The sequence below is a fragment of the Haematobia irritans genome, chromosome 3 (assembly GCF_050003625.1).
Source record: "Haematobia irritans isolate KBUSLIRL chromosome 3, ASM5000362v1, whole genome shotgun sequence".
NCBI lineage: Eukaryota > Metazoa > Arthropoda > Insecta > Diptera > Muscidae > Haematobia > Haematobia irritans.
In genome coordinates this window covers 194,561,243-194,578,890 of record NC_134399.1, presented here as the reverse complement: position 1 = coordinate 194,578,890, position 17,648 = coordinate 194,561,243, and the positions used below count along the sequence as shown (strand labels likewise).

At 32.5% G+C, this 17,648-nt stretch overlaps 2 protein-coding genes and 1 long non-coding RNA gene across 4 annotated transcripts in view; all 3 read left to right on the top strand.

The window, feature by feature from the left end:
- The window catches only part of LOC142230536 (uncharacterized), a 120,193-nt gene extending 108,833 nt beyond the window's left edge, over nucleotides 1-11,360 (top strand). The window contains exons 10-12 of one of the 2 annotated variants that reach the window (XM_075301179.1): nucleotides 9,143-9,466; nucleotides 10,813-10,843; nucleotides 11,178-11,360. In XM_075301179.1, coding sequence (XP_075157294.1) covers nucleotides 9,143-9,466; nucleotides 10,813-10,843; nucleotides 11,178-11,258 — 436 coding nt within the window. In that variant the 3' untranslated portion in view covers nucleotides 11,259-11,360. The remainder of the gene's footprint in view (nucleotides 1-9,142; nucleotides 9,467-10,812; nucleotides 10,844-11,177) is intronic. The other variant, XM_075301180.1, reaches the window with a different exon arrangement.
- Nucleotides 1-17,648, top strand: part of LOC142230627 (uncharacterized) — a 339,644-nt gene that overhangs the window by 284,596 nt on the left and 37,400 nt on the right. The window lies entirely within an intron of this gene.
- Nucleotides 11,570-17,110, top strand: xmas (RRM_XMAS2 and SAC3_GANP domain-containing protein xmas). Its single transcript, XM_075301178.1, has 4 exons — nucleotides 11,570-11,778; nucleotides 11,842-12,538; nucleotides 12,599-13,519; nucleotides 13,586-17,110. Exons 1-4 carry the CDS (start codon nucleotides 11,720-11,722, stop codon nucleotides 16,964-16,966), a joined length of 5,058 nt encoding a protein of 1,685 aa, XP_075157293.1. The 5' UTR covers nucleotides 11,570-11,719; the 3' UTR covers nucleotides 16,967-17,110.

Genomic DNA, 17,648 nt, shown 5'->3' with positions numbered 1-17,648 from the left:
GCTGCCAGTAATAATAACAGAAATCTCGCAGATTGAGAGAATGCCGGTAGAGGTGTTTGGTTCCGCTCACTGCTCAGTTAATTTCTTTGGTTTGGTTAACAGGGCGGACTGACTGACTGAATGATGATGGTGAGGTTCGGTTCACTCAAAAGTGTCGATGACATCATTTGAATTTTGTTTGATTTTATTTTAGTTTTCGTTTTTTTCAGTTAATTTTTAAATTTGGTTAGTTTTGTGTGTGTTTGGAGTAACTGAAGAGTTTTTGGGGTGCTGTCGTCTTTCGTCCAGTTCATCATTGCTTACATTTTTTGCAAATTTTTATACCCACCACCATAGAATGGTGACGGGGGTATAATAAGTTTGTCATTCCGTTTGTAACGCATCGAAATATCGATTTCCGACTATATAAAGTATATATATTCTTGATCAGGGAGAAATTCTAAGACGATATAACGATGTCCGTCTGTCCGTCTGTCTGTCTGTCTGTCTGTTGTAATCACGCTACAGTCTTCAATAATGAAGCAATCGTGCTGAAATTTTGCACAAACTCGTCTTTTGTCTGCAGGCAGGTCAAGTTCGAAGATGGGCTGTATCGGTCCAGGTTTTGATATAGTCCCCATATAAACCGACCTCCCGATTTGGGGTCTTGGGGCTTATAGAAACCGTAGTTTTTATCCAATTTGCCTGAAATTTGAAATCTGGAGGTATTTTGTGACCGTAAAGAGGTGTGCCAAAAATGGTGAGTATCGGTCCACGTTTTGGCATAGCCCCCATATAGACCGATCTCCCGATTTTACTTCTTGGGCTTATAGAAACCGCAGTTTTTATTCAATTTACCTGAAATTGAAAATCTAGAGGTATTGTAGGACCACATATACGTGTGCCAAAAATTGTGAGTATCGGTCCATATTTTGGTATAGCCCCCATATAAACCGATCTCCCGATTTTACTTCTTGGGCTTATAGAAACCGCAGTTTTTATTCAATTTACCTGAAAATGGAAATCTAGAGGTATTGTAGGACCACAAGTACGTGTGCCAAAAATTATGAGTATCGGTCCATATTTTGGTATAGCCCCCATAAAGACCCATCTCCCGATTTTACTTCTTTGGCTTGTAGAAATCGCAGTTTTTATTCAATTTACCGGAAATTGGAAATCTAGAGGTATTGTAGGACCACAAATACGTGTGCCAAGAATTGTGAGTATCGGTCCATGTTTTGGTATGTTCCCCATATAAAACGACCTCCCGATTTGGGGTCTTGGGCTTCTAGAAACCTTATTTTTTATCCAATTTGTCTGAAATTGGAAATCTAGAGGTATTTTAGGACCATAAAGAAGTGTGCCGAAAATGGTGAGGATCGGTCCATATTTTGGTATAGCCCCCATATAGACCGATTTCCCGATTTTACTTCTTGGGCTTCTAGAATCCGAAGTTTTTATCCTATTTGCCTGAAATTGGAAATCTAGAGGTATTTTCGGGTCATAAAGAGGTGTGCCGAAAACGGTGAGTATCGGTCCATATTTTAGTATAGCCCCGATAAGAACGATCTCCCGATTTAACTCCTTGGGTTTCTAGAAACCGTAGTTTTTATCTGATTTGCCTGAAATTGTAAATATTCTGGTATTTTAGGCTCACAAAAACGTGTATCGGATTAGGTTTTTATAGGTCCATTTGGTAATGCCTCCATATAGACCGACTTCACTTCTTGAGGGTGTAGAAGGCGCACTGATAATGAAAATTGCTTGAAACTCAATGTAAAATTTCCAGATTTTACTTCTACAGATTTAAGATTTCAAATCAAGACGTTATTTTATAATTTTCTTGCACACTTACAAGAGATGTTAATGATTCCTCTAAAACTCAAACAAAAACGGTTCTTATAAATCCAGAATCTGATATAGTTCTCATGGATGAAATCTTTAAATTTATCTTCGGGAAGTGTCCTCAAGTCCTCAAGCTCTCCTGAAATTTCAAAGGAAATCCTAATATTTGGTTCATGGTGGTGGGTATTTAAGATTCGGCCCGGCCGAACTTACTGCTGTATATACTTGTTTTGTTTTGTTTTGTTTCTATTTGTTAAGAACAAATATGAAACCGCGAAATAGAAAACCTTAATGTATCTTAAGTTGTCTTGTCCATGCAGTTGTTGTTTTTCGCAAATAGAATCGTTTTGTTTTTTTTTTTTTGTTAGTAAAAAAGAAAATATTTGTTAAAAATTAGCAATATGCCAAAATGAGAAATCCATGGCAAAATCCAAGAAGCTTATGCTAACCTAATGAGCTGACGAATAGATAGCGTAGAGAGTTACAAAAATGTCTAATAGATGTATATTTGCTTTTGGGTGTTGGCGAAGATTGTGACACTCGACGAATAAAAGCAGTTCGAGTTAAAAAAAAATAATATTTTCAATGTTAATTTAAAAACAACAATGTTAATTTTGAAACAATAAAAGGTATAGCATTAAGTTGAGTACTATGTTCGGTTTTTTCACCAAAACACTAAATTAAAAGTACAAAAATATTTGTGAAGACTATTATATTTTTATCAAGTCTTATTAAATAATGGATGGAAAAGATCCAATGAATTGATTGATAATCATTTTATATTTCTAAATTAATTAATTAAGAAAAGTAACCGTGAAAAAAGCTGGTTTTCAGCTTGAAAACTGAACATAGTCCTCAGCTTTACATTCAGGCGACCGTTGGTGATGCCTCATCCTAATACACCAATCACCGTTTTCACACACTAGGCATACAAAAACTCACACTCACGAAATGGGGGCACGGTTGCCACTCGAGTAATAAATAGTCTACCAAAAATTGGAGCAAAATTTACCAAAAAACTACCAAACCAAAAATATTGTAAAAAAGTTGTTTTATTTCTATTGAAAATTTTGTCAAAATTGTATTTCTATCGAAAATTTTGTCAAAATTGTGTTTCTGTCGAAAATTTTGTCAAAATTTTATTTCTATTGAAAATTTTGTCAAAATTTTATTTCTATTGAAAATTTTGTCAAAATTTTATTTCTATTGAAAATTTGTCAAAATTTTATTTCTATAGAAAATTTAGTCAAAATTTTATTTCTACAGAAAATTTTGTCAAAATTTTATTTCTACAGAATTTTTTTTTTAATTTTATTTCTATAGAAAGTTTTGTCAAATTTTTTTAGAAATGTTTGTCAACATTTTATTTCTATAGAAATTTTTTTCAAAGTTTTATTTCTATAGAAATTTTCTTCAAAATTTTATTTCTATAGAAATTTTTTTCAAATATAGAAAGTTTTGTCAATTTTTTTAGAAATGTTTGTCAACATTTTATTTCTATAGAAAATTTTGTCAAAATTTTATTTCTATAGAAAATTTTGTCAAAATTTTATTACTATAGAAAATGTTGTCAAAGTTTTATTTCTATAGAATTTTTTTCAAAATTTTATTTCTAAAGAAATTTTTTTCAAAATTTTATTTCCTTAGAAAGTTTTGTCAATTTTTTTAGAAAATTTTGTCAAAATTTTATTTCTATAAAAAATTTTGTCAAAATTTTATTTCTATAGAAAATTTTGTCAACATTTTATTTCTATTGAAAATTTTGTCAAAATTTTATTTCCATAGAAAATTTTGTCAAAATTTTATTTCTATAGAAAATTTTGCCAAAGTTTTATTTCTATAGAATTTTTTTTCAAAATTTTATTTCTATAGAAAGTTTTGTCAATTTTTGTTTTTAGAAAATTTTGTCAACATTTTATTTCTATAGAAAATTTTGTAAACATTTTATTTCTATAGAAAATTTTGTCAAAATTTTATTTTTGTAGAAAATTTTGTCAAAATTTTATTTCTACAAAAAATTTTGTCAATTTTTTTTCTATAGAAAATGTTGTCAAATTTTTTTCTATAGAAAAGTTTGTTAATTTTTTTTTCTATAGAATATTTTGTCAAAATTTGTTTCTACTGAAAGTTTTGTCAACATTTTATTTCTATAGAAAATTTTGTCCATATTTTATTTCTATAGAAAATTTTGTCAAAATTTTATTTTTGTAGAAAATTTTGTATATATTTCTATACAAAATTTGTGAAGTACATCTTATTTGAAGAGGAATATTTTGAAAAATATACCAAATCATCAAGAATTCTATCAATATACCAAACAGTAAAAAATCTACCATTTTTGGTGGCGACGGTGACTGGGGGCTGTCTTTACTCTAAAGATATTGATATTTATTTTGAGCCAAAAAAATCACGAAATAATTTTTTAATTGAAATTGTCCAAATAATTTTTTAATTGAAATTGTCCACCACGAAATTGAAAGTATCAATCACAATATTAAGAAATAAAAAATATGTATATGTACTTGTTTAAAAATAAAATAATTTTTAATTGGTTCAACTAGTAGTTTCATTGATTTATATCGCAAAACTCAATAAATGTTTTACTTGAGGCAGTCAAATAATTATTGTATTATTATTCATTTATTTACAATTATTGGACATTATGATGAAATATTTCTCTTATAATTTTTGAGAGTTTTGCATTTAATAAGGTAATGAATAGTATACATAGTAAACTAATTATTTGAAAGAAAATTTTAAATTATACTTTGAATTCGAAATATTTTTTTATTTAATTAAAATATTAATGGTTTATTTAATTAATATTAATATTTTAATTAAAACGTAAATATCGATGATTTTTTTAAGACATTTTATTTTTTGCTTTGATAAAAAAATTAATTTTGTCACTCATTTTTAATTTTATTACGTTTGGAAATATTTTGGTAATATCTTTTCTGTGAAGAAGCGATGAATTGCTCAGGACAGAATTTTTTTCAGTGAACTTTTACTAAAATCTTTGTATTTTGTATATATATAAAAAAAATCGAATACACAACTTGTACTGAATGCAACTAATATTTAGTTTAACTATTTTTTCTCAAGTGTCCATAGACGAGTGTGTTACACCCAGTTCCATGGCTGTAATGATGGAATTATGTCGGTTAGCAAAAAAATTGCCAACGTTATCAAATAACACAATCAACACTTTATAAATCATGAATTACGCTATAAGAAAACTGCAAATGCAAATGATGACAAATTAACAATTTGTCATTAGTTTTTTTTACTAAACAAAAAATTTTCCAAGTATTTATTAAACATCAATCTTTGATTAATTTAAAAACGTGCTAACGATACTTAGAACTACAAATCTGTCTCTATGTAACTACCTTTGGTATTTTCTAGCCTATAGTACTACTTCAAATAGAACGGAGTACATATTAGAAAAATTATGTTTATTTTATAAATGTTAAATATTTTTAATGGGCTAGAGAAACGTAAAATTTGAACACATTAAGATTAAATATGACACAAATACTTGCAAACTACTTAAGAACTATTGCAGAGATATTAAACGGCTCGGAATGCAATCCGAAAGGCCAAAATATCTTCTCAACTGTCGAAAGGTCGGTTTGATCCCCACACACATACTAAACTCTACTAAACCTGTAAATAAACTTTTTGACGCAACGGAAGAACAAAATCAATCTTTGGCAAACACCTCCACAATTACCCGTTAATAATCAAAAGCACAATTCAGCCTAAAAATATGCCACAATTTATGTAATTTACTTTCCTACGTTGTAGATTCTCGTACATTCTCCTCAAATTAGACACAAATAAGTTTGCCATGACAATACGCAAAATATGATAGCGTGACAAAGGAAATATTGGCATTACTAATTATAGACTGTAGCTGTCATTAAAGCATTTTTTGCAATGATAAAAAAAAAAACAATATTTACACACATCACCGTGTAGAAAGAAAACTACACCATATTCTAGATTATAATCTCTTAAGCATTACGATGAGCGGAAACTGCTGAATTCGTTGATATACAGATGATCCGATAATGATACATTCTCTGAGGTGTGTGACAGTTTTAAGCGATCTGTAAAAAAAGAACACTTTATTTGATGAATATTTGGAACAAATATTAATAATTTTTAATAGCGATCAGCTGATTTACAGTTTAGGTACATAATGTTGCACTACACTCTCTACACAAACCATTTTTTTTGTCGGAAAATTAAATAGATTTTTGCTACCAAAAATTTCGCTAGAGGTGCATACAGGCATAAACGAAATTTCCGGAGGCTAGTATGCACCTCTAATAAAATATTTTGTCCATAAAGCCGATATGCCCCTCTTGCGAAGAATTTCCTTCCCATAAGAAATGTAATGATATTCATATTAGCGAAATGTCACTATATCAAAATGCTATCTGGCAACTCTAACGCAATTTGCAAGCATGATTTAGGGTTTAAAAACAACGAATAAACAAATGCTTTTAAGAACATAGGGATGTGAAAATAACTTTAAACAAATTTTCCCTTTGTGATCGATGTGTTTTTTGAACAAACGGTACTTAAATAGGAATTTTGAGTTTCTATAAAACCCGTCAAACTAAAACATCACTCATATAAAAGTGAACCCTCTATTTCACTAAAGCCAATATAACTTTATTTTAGTTCATGGAATTATTGTTTGGAGAAAGTTGCCTTCACTCTTAAGGTTGAATTACACACCATGCGTCAATCCGTGCGTTGATGGAAGGGTTGATTTTGTTGTGTTTGCGGCAAATTATTCGAGCTTTTGATTTCAAAGAGAAATTTCAACTCTTCAATCATCGGACGCATTGTACGCATTGAACGTTAGTTACATGAACTAAAAAACGGGAAAATTATACACAAATGAAGCAAAAAAGATTTACTAGTACGAACTTAGTTCATTATTTCAAAATAGTTAATTATTTCGTTATATTTGTAAATTTTACTACAAATGCACTCATCTTCAACTTCGTATGGCACTAAAGACGCTCTTGCAATTTTCTTCTCCAAAAGTGTTCGATGGTGATCCAATATCCTTATTCATCCCCTATAACCTTATATCCGTTTATATGTCATTGGATTCGTCTAACATTAATACACGAGAAGTAGATATTCCAACAACTTTTGGTACGAGAAGCACTTACTCCTTCCAACGACATTTAAGTGTTATTTTTATCAGAACAAGAATACAGGATGACTTCACAAAGATTTACGTAATTTTCCCTGTGGGTGAGCCCACCATTAGAAAATAAAGTTTGATCAATAGAAACGCTTAACTGAATAATTTAAGGAAAATTCGAAAACAAAGAATCCATCTAAACTAAGCTATGCCACAGGAACACTATTGTGGTTGTTATTTGCAAAACTCACACCATAGCCCCCTCGCTGATAATTGTGGAATGGAAATATTCCATCGTGTTTGATATGAATGCCAACATGTCATGTAATTCCATTGCAATGAAAATACTGTCGGCATTTTATCAAAGCTTGCTATTATTTCTACACTCAAACTAAAAATTTGTCCTAATAATAAATAATGTATAAATGTTAGTATATTTAAATTTAATAATAAAAAATAATAATAATATTGTTTAGGAATTTTTTTCCTCCACCATGGGATCCTCCATGATGCTTAGTACTAAGTCCGTTTCTGCGAAAAACGAATATTTTCATCTATCTCCGTATATAGGATCTCAAACCCAGGGATGTTACCTTATTTATGCGAAATAATATGCCTGCCTATTTTTTCGTGCGAAAAATCCAGGGTTGTATAAATATATGTCTAAGTATACTCAAAACAAAGATTTCGCATTTATTCCGCGCTAACGTTTTTTATATGGAGTATGACAGTTTTTCGTGCGAAAATGTGATCTTAGTACTAGGCTTAACGTTTTTTATATGAAGTATAACAGTTTTTCGTGCGAAAACGTGATCTTAGTACTAGGCTTTATGGAAAAAAATATCTGGCAGCATTCAGTAATAAAAGAGAAGTATACTCTACAATACTCGTCTTGAAATTTCCATCCTTCCCCTAAGGGTAGGTACTATGTTCGGTTTTCGAGTTGAAAACCACTTTATTTTCGCGATTACTTTTCCTTAAATAACCAAAATTATAAATGAAAACAAACTTATTCCTGTAAAGTCTTGCCGAAATCTAGAGGAACAAGAAACTACGCATCAATTGAATTAATTTGTCTGCTTTATATTGAACTGTTTTAATAAAGTAACCACGAAAATTTCAACGCGAAAAGCGAACATAGTACTTACCTTAACACAGAACATCTGCGAAAGAAACGTTTTTTCGAATGTACTTTCTCCTTTTGTTGGCAATGAAAACTATTGCATTAACCTTGACCTTAAAATTGGGACAAATGTGGTCTGGTCAGGGGTGTTCTTAAATTAAAACGAAAATACCATTAAAAACAGACATACCAATGTGAACGCATGATAACATTTATCGAATTTTAGTGCATGATTTAATTCATTGGATTATGACCTAAAGGCCGGTACTATGTTCATTCTTGCGAAAAATTTTTATGGAAACCATTATTTCGCACATAGAAAGCGGCATTTTTTTAGGTAGCTTGGAGCGCTATTTTACAGGGAGCGATATTGGATTAAGTTGGTGGTTGTTGCTTGTTTTTACAAAATAACATTTTATTTTTCCTTGAGCAATTGATCGGCTATTCCTTTGATCCTTTGTATAGTTTCGGAACAAAAATTTGGTCCGTGTTTGATTTATAAACCCGCACAAATAGTTTTTAATAAATAAATTATTTCTTAATTCACATTGCAAATGGCGCCGTGCTATAAACGTCAGTTTTTCAACACGAAAAAACAAAGTATCACAAATGGAAAAAATTTCGCAAATTTTTCGCATTTTTTGGTTTTGTATGGAGTTTCAACGCGAAAACCGAACAGAGTACCGGCCTTAACATAAGTTCCTTTTTCGTCTTGCAGGCAAACGATTTTTTCCTAGACAATGCCATTATTTTTAGAAATTTCTGTCACAATATCACGCAACATATGCTTATGCCTTATGGTGATATCGTTGTCATTCTAGGGCGTAGAAAAGGCGAAGTATGTGAGGAAATTTGTTATGGAAAAAAGTTAAGCGAAGTTTTGCCATCATTTACAATATTTGTTGCAAATACTATTAAAGCCAATATCTACATGTTGGAATTTTGGCAATGTAGATGGTGCTGCCCCCCAAAGTTAATTTTCTCCAAAGTCCTACCTTTTAACTTTTATCTTTACGTTTTAGTATCATTCCATTGTATACCAATAATTCCCCTTACAACATTTCGGATAAATCAGAAAACATGTCAAACCCTCTACCACAAAAGGATATGCAAAATTTGAAACCGAAAACTAAACCTGCATCGATGAAAGAGAATTGTAAACAAAATCTACAAGAATCAAAATGGAACAAGGGCTTATTATGTGGACAAATTCAAGAAGAAAAATCGAAGTCGCATCTGCCTTTCGAAAATGCTCTGCGTCAAAGAAATCAATTTTTGGAGTCATGTGAGAAAAATCCATATTACAAAAATCGAAATTATGGTGAACCTTGGAAGGTTTTCTCCATGTAAGTTTTTTTTAATGGTTTTTAAGCGATATATTTAATTATTCACGATAAATGATAATTCTATATAATCTATTGTAATCTATATAATCTTTGTAACAACTAAGATTGGGTTTTTGGTAATATCCAATAAACACAAACGTTCGAAAAATGCTAAAATTCAACCATTTTTCAAACATTCAAGATAAGAAATTGTTGGGAAAATCGCGTTCTCAACAAAAACCAGTCATTACCATCAACAGTAAAATTCAATACATTTGCAATATTTTTTCAACTGTAATCCTACTACTCAATAATTCCTCCAAAAGATTTCGATGTGAGTCTAAATAAAAATTAATATTGTTGCGAATATTTTCCAACCACCATTTGTGTAAAAGTCAATCCCACTTCTAAATGGAATTCAATACCAATATTCTAGGGATTTTGTATAATTTATTCATTTTCGACAAAAAAAGATAATACTATCAAAAATAAGCGAAAGCTGTCATACAATATCAAAACCAATCCCAATAAACACAAATGTTTGAAAAATGCTAAATTTCAACAATTTTTCAAACATTTTTTCAAAAAAAATTGGGTAATCGTTTAGAAAATTATCTATTTATTGTTGATATTATTGTCTATTTATTTTTTGTCGAAAATTAATAAATTATACAAACTTCCTAGAATTTTTATTTTGACTTTCAGTTAGAAGTGCACCCAAAGAAACAGAAAAGTCCGCTAAAACAGAAAAAACTATGCTGAAAAAGGGAAAACAGTCACTGTTTGCTGATATATCAAACATTATCTGATATTTTTAAGCTCGATTACACTAAAACATGTTTTAGTTTGGCTGAAACTAATTAAAATGTATACTTAAGGCTATCGTAACACAATTAAAACAATATTTTATGAATATCTATGTTATTTGCCAAAAAAAATCGGAATATTTATCAAACTGAAGCATAACAGCAAATAAAATGTTTGCTGATCGCATTTAGGAGCACTGTAAGTATATTACAGTACAAAAATATACCAAAAACTATTTTTGGATCTTAAATATGCTTTGGGGAAAAATTTATAACCTAAAAAACTTATAATTTGTTGTTCGTTAGACCTCGAAGTACAAAAATATAACAGCAGACATCTTTCTAGGAGACTTTTTCTATGAGTGTGGGGTTAGCATTCATACAAATTTTTGTCAACTTGAATGTTTGTATGTGTTGAATATAATGGCAATGGTTAAAAAATATCCTTAGCCTTTTGTGACAAGTAAATATACATTTAATAAGTTAATACTATTGTCATTTACAAATTAATGTAATTCATATTTCCATTGTATTAATCCATACCAATTGTTTTAATTGCAGAATATCCGAAAGGCTACTGAACGAAGTATTATGGCGTTTTCTTTTCTTGTAAAAAATGCTCACTTTTTTTGCATTTTGCCCGGAAAATGTACTCTTTAGGTTCTTTTCTAAAAAAACAGGCAAAAGTGCGAAAAGGCTTCGAATTCTGTTGTGAAAATAGCGCCACGCATAGAGGCAAATTACGGGCATTTTCAGCACTGCCAACAAACGAGAGTGCTGCCATTGCCCTGTTTCCTTCTTTGAATTCTTTTCTGCCCGCTGAAATGATAGCATTTTTTTAGGTTGCTGGTAACATTTTAAAAATGCGCATTCTGTACAGACAAAATGAAGGCAAAGCTCTTTTTTCAGAAAAGAAAACACCATTAGAAACTGTAGAGAATGACTTTAATGCTGGTGTATCAAAATTTGTTGAAGACTTCTTGGACTTGGAAATTAGAACGAAATAAATGAACATAGCATTGTTAATGTTTAGATATATTTATAGATAATTTTGTGAAAAAATAGTAACATTTAGAAAACTAAATAAATTAAACAAATAAATTTCACAATTTATACACTTTCTTAAAAAATGAAAACCAATATTAATTTTTGTAGTTTTTTGTGACACGCTTGTATGATGATGTTATCTGCTTGTTTCAATGCAATACCTTTAATAGTTGTTGCATGGTTTATAGGTCCCATTATATTTACTAAACAAACGAACATGGCGTTACTTTCCGTTAACCACTAATCATGTTAGTCAGCAGCTGATTCAAAATTGTTTGGCTTGCAATGGCGCATTTTAGATCAAACTGCTGAGGAGTATTTATATTACTGTTCGTTAAATGAAATAAAAGAAGACCCAATAAAGTTATTTACTTACTTACTTTCTGCTGAGGAGAAGTATTCTGTGGTCCACTTAACGACAATGTCAGAAGATGGAGAATATGAAACAAACGATGACAACACAAACTACAAGGCAATCAGGTGAGTGCGAATTGAAGTTCATTGCATGGCCAATTTGGCAATAATATTTGGTTTTATTCGAAGCTGTGAGAAGATACCGGAACTCTTTCTCGACAAATTGGTGGCCAAGAAACATTTCAGTAAATTTGGTAAAATAAGCAGATTTATTCTAAAACCCAATCGTCTGAGTTGCACAGTGGAATATGAAACAGAAGAGGACGCAGAACGGGCTTATATGGAAGCCGGTGAATTCAATGGCCTTGAATTTGATGTTAATTACGCTGCTAAACAAGTGGCACAGGTGCAAAGTACTGAAGAATGGGTAGATCCTGATGTACAATCTGAATTAGAGGCCATGTCACCGGGCCATCATAGGGCTTTCGGTAGTGCTGCAAATAGTGGTACACAAATGAAAAGTGTGTTTGGGGCGGCTCCACAAGTCACAACAAAGTCTTTAGCTTTCGCACGGTTAGCCACTAAGCAAACACCGCAAACTATATCCGCTCCAAAGCCGATTTTGAGACAACCAACTCCCAGAAATAATTCTCCAATACCAGATACCCCAAAAATTGATGCTTCTGTACGTAGTGAATTGGAGGCAATTCTGCGAAGACCTGCCCTGAGTGATGAAGACAAATACAGAGTGTTGGATGCTCGTGACAAGTTAATACGTTTAACGACAATTCGCCAGACAGACATAAAGAAAGCTGTAGCAACGAAAGGGACTTGCCCTGATATGTGTCCAGAAAAGGAGCGCTTAATGAGAGAGTTTCAGAGACAGGTATTATAAAGTTAAAATCTGTTGGGGAAAAGTTATTTTCATAAATTATTTCACTCACAGGTATCCACGTTTGAAATGGCTTCGGATGGTGATAACACACAATCAACCATTTCCCATAGAAAAGCCATAAAGGAATATTCTCGCAGCAGTGCTGATCAAGAGGTTCCCCTATCTCATGAATTGCGTTCCGAATCGGTGTTACAGATGACCATGTTATATCTAATGCATCGCATAATGGATCTCTGTGAAGATCCTCAGACCTCTTTAGCCGATTGGTTTCACTTTGTATGGGATCGTACACGTTCCATACGTAAAGATATTACACAACAAGAACTTTGCTCTGTGGGTGGTGTACAATTGGTGGAACAATGTGCTCGCTTTCATATACATTGTGCCGCCCGTCTAGTAGCTGAAGATCCCTCAGTATTTGATAAGAAAATCAATGCCGAGAATTTAACAAAATGTTTGCAAACCTTAAAATATTTGTACCATGATCTGCGCATCAAGGGCATTCAATGTCCTTGTGAAGCTGAATTTCGCAGTTATATTATTCTTTTAAATTTGGGTGATTCCAACTTCTTATGGGAGCTAAAACAATTACCCGTAAATATTCAAAAAGCTGGACAAATCAAAAGAGCCATTGCCTTTTACAATGCCTTGCAGAATAATAATTATGTGAGATTTTTCTCTATGATACGATCTGAGGAAACTTCGTATATGGAAGCATGTATTCTCTTGGGATATTTTAACAAATTGCGTTTGCGGGCAATGGAAGTCATTATAAAATCACATAATTGGAGGAAAAATGATGTGTTCCTGCCTTTGTCATATTTGACGCACGTATTGGGATTTGATGATGAATCGTCCGCAGTGAATTTCTTAAGCTACCACGGTCTGCAATGTGATGAATTGGAAGATCGTGTACTATTGGAACGGATGAGTATGCCTGACATGGAATATGCAATGGATAGGGCATTGAAGGTAAAATGAGAAGTTAGTAATAATACTAAAACCAGATCTAATGTTTTAAATTGTTTTTTTTTTTAGCTTGTAGAATCGAAACGTCAAGTTTCTGTGGGAGAATGTGTATGTGGTCAAGTCTTACCTTCGCCTTCGACCTTTGAACAACATCAACCCCATAGTAGTTTCGATGCTAATGGTCTATTGAAAGCTGAAGCCTGGTCAGCTAATGATCAACTACGAGGAGATGAAGCATATCAATCTTCGTTTGCAAAACCACAAACCATCGAACCTGTGGTCAATCCCATACAAACCTCGTTTCTTAAACCTCCCGAAAGCAATATATTCAAAATGCCACAAGCGTCACCACCAGTTTCCCCTAAGCAACAGCAAAGAAAAATGCAACAACAACCAGAGTCTGCAAAATCCATTTTTGGTTCTGTTTCTAACAACAAAGAAGAAATTCGAAGTTCTTCGCCAGGTGGTTTCAAATTTGGCGGAAATATATTTGGTGGGTCAACAAACAGTTCAAATACATCAGCTTCATCAAACTTTAAACCTGCCCAAGAATCTATAGCATCTTCGATTTTTAAATTGCCATCAGGACCGCCGGAACAAAAAAATAATTCGTCCACTTCAATTTTTAAAGCCAATACAGAAAATGCATTGCCCGTAAGCGGCAATATTTTTGGAGGTTTCATGTCAACAGAAAACAAAACAGTCAATAGTGCAAGTATTTTCGGTAATGCAGCCAAAGAAACTGCAAATATTTTTCAACAGGCGAATAAACCAAGCAATAGTACTAGTGTGTCGGATCCTTTTAAGAACGACAATGTGTTTCAACATTTCCAGGCTAAACCAGATGGGCCCATTTTTGGCGGCTTCGCATCAAATGCCTCATCTAACTCTCTCTTTGCAAAACCAATAAATACATTTTCCCAAACACCAACAGTACAAGAAATGGAAGAGCGTAAAATGCAATTGGAAAGAGAACATGAACTAAAGCAAAAACAATTGGAAGAAGAAAAGAGAAAACTGAAGGAACTGGAGGAGAAGAGAATGCGGGAGAAGCAACAACAAGAAGAACAAAGAAAGAGGGAAATCGAAATGAAAAGAAAAGAAGCTATAAGGGAGATGTGTCTCCAGAAAGCAAGCCAGGAATTGGAAGCAATACTTGCAAGTACCTTGCAACAAGAATTGCAATCAATTGCTCATGAAGAATTCAATAAATTTCAACTTGTTCAACAAGCGTCTAGACTTCAAACTGATCTTCTCTTACAGGAAGTCATCGAAGATATTGTTGAAGACATAGCTCACGTAGAATATGCTTTAATGTGTCATGACCAATTGTTGCTGAATCGGTATTTTAATCGTTGGCTCATGCATTTGCGCAAGAAACGTGAACAACGCAAACTCATGGAAAGTACTCCGTTGTGGGTAACCACCGATAGTAGGGCCCAATTTGCCCATGCTTTGGATCATCCCTGCAAGGAAACGAATTTAGAATTGATTAAACGCTATCGTATGGGTCAACCATGTAATTTCAAACAGCTTATGCAAATGTCATCCCAAGCTGATGACAAACCACCACTTTGTCTTTTCACTCTGATTAGTCGTCATCTATTGGCCAAGGAGAACCTTACACCCGCTGGCCTATTACAACAAAGGCAATATTTTAAATTGCTTATTAGCATACCCGCCGATGAGGAAGAACTTCCTGGTTTCGAGACATATTGCAACAAATGGCTATTTAAACATATAAACAAAGCCCAACTGGAAACAGGACCTTTTGTCCATGGCCTATTACATCAATTAGCTTTATGTGTACGAAAATTATCGGGAATACATTGTCACAATGAACAAGGGGATGTTATGAAGAATGAAGGGGATCATAGTGATGGTATAGTGTGTTTCATAAGCGGCGAAGAGTTTGCATCACAGGCAAGGAAACGTTTATATAATATTTTATATAATTCCAAGAATTATAAAAAGCTTCCTGTAGCTATCATAGCATACAACTGCTTAATAGCTGAACATGAAATTATTGACCTATTAGACCTTGAATCTTTAGAGGATGAAGGTTTACTATGCAAATTTAAAATATTCGGAAATGGAGTTAGCAGAAAAGACTTTAATTTCCGAAAAGTTATACGTGATGCCATTAATTACATAACTATAGAAAGTTACAATGAAAATAATCAAGACATCCAGGCTTTGGCTATGGAAAATATTTTATCTTTCCTCGATTCCACATTGGGAGAGGAAATTTTCCTCAAACTACAAGATTCGGCAATGAAAAATCCAGTTTTTCAAAAAATATGCCAACAACCACAACATGTAGAGGGTATCTATGACAAAGCCCTAAAACAATTATTACAAATAACACAAGAGGATTTTTCAGAAATGCCAGAATTTCCAGAAGAACTAAAGGAATTTGTACCACAACATCCTAGGGATATAAACATACCACTGGGTTTGGAATTTTTCCCCAGCGATTGGAAAAACAATCAGGAAAGAAAAATGTTAAAATCATTCCTGCAAAAACTACATTTACCCAGTCTAAAACGAATACCTTCTCCCCCCTCTTCCAATGTAGAAGACTTGGAAATGTGGATTTTGAATTATGCCTCATTATGTTTACCACATGATGATATGGGAGCTACAAAAGCGGCCCATTACTCCATCAGCAATTTAATTGAGCAATTGAAACAACCTGCCTTAGATACCATGGCAGCAAATGAAAAGTTAAAACATCTTAATTACCTACCCATATTAAAGCCCATCATTTTTGCCCATATCAATAGGATACTGCAAGAATTTTCCGATGTTCTAAAAAATGTACCCGCAATATATTTTAAAAATAATTTACAAAAATATTTGACACAGCCTTGGTGGCTTAATTATCAGCCTTTGGATTTAGTAAATATGGACTATAGTCAAATGGAAGACAAGAATAAAAACAATAGTCCACCTTCTATTGCCAATGATGACTATAAAGAGAATAATAATCTAAGTGAACAACTAGACAATATTATAGCTCAAGCTGAGGCCACCTCTCTTAGGGTGGAGAAAAATCTACTTGCCATAAAAGAGAAAAATTCCAAAAGATTACCCGCGCCCAATGCCGAATGTCTTCAACTCAAACGTACTCTAGACGAGTCATTGTATAAATTTGAATTATCCAAACGAATTGGTCAATATGATAATAGTTACATCACTGAATTGACACAAGATATTGATAATACAATTAATGAAGTTCTTACCAGCAAACAATCATTATCATCCCCTGACGGCGGAGGTCCTAGCAAGCGTAAACGTATAAGTATGAAATCACCTTTGGCAGAACAAAAAACTTCAACATATTCGGATATTGACAAGGTCATCGAACGAGCCAGGAAATTGATAGAAAAAGTAGAAAACATGGACGATGGTAGAAATAAAAGAGGCAAGAGCCAGATATTTCAATGAGGATAATATTTTTAGGTTTTATAATTTTTATTAGTATTATAATGTCTAGATTTAAGTATGCTGATTAAATTTATATATGCGATTTTATTTTAATGTTAGTCTAGAAATAAAATTAAAATCTCTGTTTTTTTTGTTTAAAACGAATTTGTGTTTTTTTTTTTAATTGTAAATGTTTATCAATAGGGCTGTTTTCTTTTAACACTGGATGCAGCATTTGTATGGGCTATCCAGAACATCGTTGCACTGGTGTTCTATCCAGAACATCTCATCAGTGCAAGTCGAGTCGGTGTTACCAGATAGCATTTTGATAAAGTGACGCTTTTTAGATTCACAATAGCAGTTTATTGTGACAAATTTATCGATTATCATGAAATTCAAAGTGATACAGTGTCATGAATAATCGCAGCAGTACATATTTATAACTATTTGAGCATTTCATACATTAAAAATTTAAGATTTCAATTGTTTTCTGTGATTGTTTTTAAACAGCTGATGACAGTGTGGCATATTTTTTGGAGATGCCCTGGATAAACGAGTACTCTGTTTTCTTTTAGTCCGTGACTGCTTAGGGTATCCAGTGCAAAAAGAAAACAGCCCTAATATTTCTTGGTGGTTATGTTATGGAAGACAAAAAAACGTAAACTTTTAATATTAGGGCTGTTTTCTTTTAGCACTGGATACC